This window comes from Arachis ipaensis, chromosome B2 (assembly GCF_059453495.1).
Source record: "Arachis ipaensis isolate K30076 ecotype BB chromosome B2, ASM5945349v1, whole genome shotgun sequence".
NCBI lineage: Eukaryota > Viridiplantae > Streptophyta > Magnoliopsida > Fabales > Fabaceae > Arachis > Arachis ipaensis.
The window spans coordinates 18,909,156-18,913,965 of record NC_142437.1 but is presented as its reverse complement, the minus strand read 5'-3'; the positions used below and the strand labels follow the sequence as shown (position 1 = coordinate 18,913,965).

The following is a 4,810-nucleotide window of genomic DNA, read 5'->3' as shown; positions in this document are numbered from 1 at the left end:
TCCTCCACTGAAAGTTCTATATCCACTCTAACCCATCCCAGAACCCACAGCCTCCTATGACAGATCCTTGTTGATTTGAAACAGAGAAGAGTTTCGGAAAACTACCTTTCAAGGAGCCACTTTGTAATCAATCATCCTGCCAGAATCTAATACGTCTGCCATTTCCCAACTCCATAGACAAACCACTGATCATCGTATCTCTTACTTCTTATTCTCTAATATTAAGTTGGCAAATATCTTTCTACGGGCCACCTCTTGACGGTAAAGGCTATTTTGACAACATTACAGATGGGTTCAGCTGATTACATGAACAAACAACCTTCTTCCACAACGAGCAATCTTCCTTTGAAAAGCGCCACCACCACTTGAACAGAAGCGACACATTTCTAATTAAAGCATCCCCCACCCCTAAACCGCCCAACTTTTTTGGAGCTTGCACCAATTCCCATTTCACAAGAGGTATACCATTATTCCCATCTTCTTTACTCCATAAAAACCTTCTTTGTAACCCTATAATCCTTTCTGCAGCCGCCTTTGGCATTTTATACAAGCTTAAGTAGTATACTGGCAAGCTATTAAGAATAGATTTTATGAGAACCAACTTACCAGCTTTGTTGAGAGACTTCGCTTTCCATAGGCTTAGCTTATCTTCCACCTTGTCAATGATGGGTTTCCAGGTTTTCACCAACCGAGGATTTGCCCCTAGAGGTATTTCCAAGTATCTGATAGGTAGAGTAGCTTCAACACATCCCAACAGACCACACATATTCGTCATCCATTCCTTCTCACAGTTAACCGAAATCAAGCTTGACTTATCAAAGTTAATGCTCAGGCCAGACATCAGCTCGAAACAACGCAGAAGTCTCTTATAGTTCACTAGTGTCTCCGTTTCCTGTGGGCAAAATAATATGGTGTCATCTGCAAATTGGAGGTGCGATAACTCTATGCTGTCACTCCCCACCAACAATGGAGAAATGCGACCATTCCTGACTGCCTTGCCCACCATCCTGTGCAAGACGTCAACGACAAGAACGAACAGAAACGGAGAAAGAGGATCTCCTTGTCTAAGACCTCTCTCCATCTTGAACGGCTTGGTTGGTGACCCATTAATCAACACTGACATAGACATTGTAGTCACACATTCCTTCACCCATGTCCTCCATCTAAGACCAAAGCCCATCTTCTGTAGCACAATATCCACAAAGCTCCATCTCACCCTGTCATACGCTTTCTGAAAGTCCAATTTGATAATTGCCGCCTGCTTCTTGCGTAATTTCAGCCAATGGACCGTCTCACAAGCAATGAGAGCACCATCATGATTTTGCGACCTTTTACAAATGTAGACTGAGTCTCTCCCATTAAGCCTGGCATCACTGGACGCATCCGTCTCATCAGTACTTTGGATATCACCTTATAGACACATCCAACCACGCTAATCGGCCTTAGGTCTTTGATTTCCTTAGCTCCCACAAATTTTGGAGCTAACACTACCCATGTTACATTAGCGTCTGTTGGTAGCTTTGCACTTTGGAAGAACCCCAACACAGCTGTGATAAATTCTCTACCAATCTCATCCCAACATTTCTTTATGAAGTTCATATTGTATCCATTACTACCCCGCATTTTGCTAGACTCACAATCCCAAACTACCTCTCATATCTCCTCCGGTGATGGCATCACTTCTAACAATGCTGCATCTTCGTCATCAATCAGCTTTACCAACCCATCCTGGATCCCAATCCTAGGAGCAAATTCCTGCCGATACAACTCTTTATAAAATTCTGTAATAGCAAGCTTTATTCTGACCTGGTTTCTCACTAATCTGCCATTAATTACTAGGGAATCGATTATGTTGTTCCTCCTTCTAGCCGATGCTAGGTTATGGAAGTACCTAGTGTTCTTGTCCATATCTCTAGCATGTTGAGAGCAAGACATTTGCTTCCAATTGATCTCCTTTCTGGCATACCACTTCGCACAGCAAGTCACAAGAGCCTTCCATCTGGCCTCCACTGTTCCGTCATAGCTACCAGCACTAACCATATCATCAATCTTCTTAATCTCCTCTTAAAATTTCTTTATCCTGTCATCCATCCCACCAAAATTGTCCTTATGCCATCTCCTCAGCGATATCATCAAGGCCTGCAGCTTATTAGTGAAATGAGCCTCACTCAAATTCTGCCACTCATCCTTCACCATCCTCAGAAACCCTTCATGTGTAAACCAGGAATCCAAGCTTCGAAAAGGTCTAGGACCCGCATTTAGTCTTGTATCTTCTAGAATCAGCGGGTAATGATCTGATAGACCTCTTGGTCCCCCTTTCAATCGAGTATCTGGAAACTCCTCAAGCCACTCTATACTGACAAGAATCCTATCAATGCGGCTACAAGAACGACCTCGAATCCATGTGAACTGCCGATCAGTTAATGGTAAATCCACTAACTGTGAATCTTGCACCCATCCCTTAAAATCTTCCGCCGTAGTCGGCAAACTAACAGCGCCTTTCCTTTCCTCTAACCTTAGTATCTCGTTAAAGTCCCCCATGAAACAAAACGGAACTTGACATAAGCCCACAATGTAGCTTAACTCCTCCCACATTATCAGTTTCTCCCTTCGCGTATGTGCTCCATACACCAAGCAGAATGCACAGTTCAAGTTATTTTTTGTCAACAAACCTTCAATGCATAGCCAACCATCACCTTTATAACAGTTCGACTGTTTAAACAACAAATCGTCCCACATTAATAATAAGCCACCAGACGCACCTACTGATTCTACATAGTCCCAACCCACTGTGTCACAACCCCACAAACGTACTACATCAAACTTAGTCATTACCTCCCTCTTAGTTTCAATCAAACCTGGCATATTTAATCTATACTTTTTCTTCAACTCTTTCACCATACTTAACTTCCCATCCCCTCTTAGGCCTCTAACATTCCAACAACTATAAATCATTTAAACGAAATTTTACACATCTTGTTATGTTGTTTAGGCCTGCTCCTCCTAGCTTCCTCTTTCTGTTTTGCTATCTTTCTCTTTGCTGCAAGGTCTTCATTTTGGCTTTGTAAAATCGCCATAATGTCTTCTTCTTCGTCTTAAAAAACCGCACCAGATTCCATGGCTAACTTCCACGTTTCCTTATTTTCGGCCATCTGTCCTTCCTCCGTAAACCCCTAGTCAGCAATTTGATTTGTGACTTCTGCTCCTGTTTCAGATCCAATATCCTCAGTAGCCCGTTCTTTGACGTTCTCATGTTTCATGGCTTTGTCTTCACCTGCTACTACTACCCCATCGTTCTCCTGCTCTTGCAATTGCAATATTTGGCCCCTTTGGTTTGCCCGGCCCATTCTTCCTTCAGCCAATTCCTCCACGTCCAGCCCTTGGTTGTACCCTTTCACCATGTTTGGCACTACCAACCTCTCCTCCATTATAGTACAATTGCCCCCTGCTTAGCTTCCAAGCCGTGCAAGCCTTGAACACGCATCACGCCACCTCGCAGCGCTAAAGAACGTGAGGAACTATCCTTGGTAGCGGCGTGAACTTGGGCGCGTTAGGGATGGAGCGCTACGCTAGTGCACCGTTCAGCATTCACTAGGGAGGGCCCCACCTGCACCGAACCGGATCCCATGAGCAGCATTCGAACCTGCCCACCTTCAGTAGATCTATCTTGTTGAACGTGCAGGCCTAATTGGTTATGCTACGGTGGCCCACCAACCTGATGGCCCAGAAGGATCCTTGACTCATAACATTCCTTTTGAGCCTTGTTATTTGTAAAACACACACCCTTCTCTTCCTGTCCTTTGATCCTGACTTCAAAATTCTTGGACCCACTTCCTTGATCAAAGCAAACCTATGTAACCATTCTTTCCGACTCAATCTCCGTACAATCTTCAAAATTCTCACAATCAGCATCCCCATTAATTTCTTTAATTCTGAAAGAATCCGTTATCCTCTGCAATTGATACGGATTTAAATGCTCTTGATTGCATTCGTTCAAAAAAGTATATGATGTTACCATTCTACCCTTATCTTCATCACTTTCGTTAGCCCGTGTCATGATTAGCTCAGCCACCGGATCCCACATTGCCGCCATGGCCACCATTTCATCACCATGTGAACTAGAGCTTCCACACGTCGGCCCAGTGAGTGCATCTTCCGTCAAGCATTTTTTCCCATATATCTCACATCCCACCTCCTTTACAAAGACATCAAAGTCACTAGTGCCCACAGTGATATGTACCCATTATTTAATGTTGTCAAACACACAAGTGTCAATTAACACTCGGCCAACACTGAAAGATAAGGCGGACTTTGTCATTTCATCATATTTTACTACTTCCCCCCATAGGCCGCCTATCTTGTTGAATGTATCCACTTACCAAACGTGTAGGGGCACTCCATAGCATTCTAACCAAACTCTTCTAGTTTCACTGCGTTCTGATTCCTCCCATCGCCAAACGCTATGAAAAAATTGCAAAAAGCTATTCATTTTGAAGGTATACGCTTCCTCTGCGTTCTTCACAGAATCAAAAACTAATAAGGCTTTATATGCTCCAAGTTCTCTGACCTCAACAATCTGAGGGAAGTTCTTGCTGATCGCTCTTTCTAACGATTTGAAATCAATGGCCGTCGTCGTTCCTCCGACCAAGCTCCTCAGCAGCCAATCGAAATTCTCTTTTGCTATTGGAATTTCAATCTTCTTCGTCCAGCCATTCTCATGCGGGTCTTTGACAGAGGTATCCTTCTTCGTTTCTTCCACTCTTATAAGACTTTTTTCTCTCTGAGGTTGCCTACTTTCTTCAACAGATCT

General features: G+C 43.5%; 1 protein-coding gene across 1 annotated transcript; it reads right to left on the bottom strand.

Moving 5' to 3' along the window:
• Positions 1-2,064: 2,064 nt before the first annotated feature.
• Positions 2,065-2,955, bottom strand: LOC107626946 (uncharacterized). The gene has a single exon (XM_016329829.1). The coding sequence runs from the start codon at positions 2,953-2,955 to the stop codon at positions 2,065-2,067; it is 891 nt and encodes a 296-aa protein (XP_016185315.1).
• Between the last annotated feature and the right edge of the window lie 1,855 nt (positions 2,956-4,810).

Bases quoted from the DNA above. Each gene is read 5' to 3' on its own strand.
- LOC107626946 (XM_016329829.1), bottom strand. From the start codon at position 2,955: ATGATTTATAGTTGTTGGAATGTTAGAGGCCTAAGAGGGGATGGGAAG.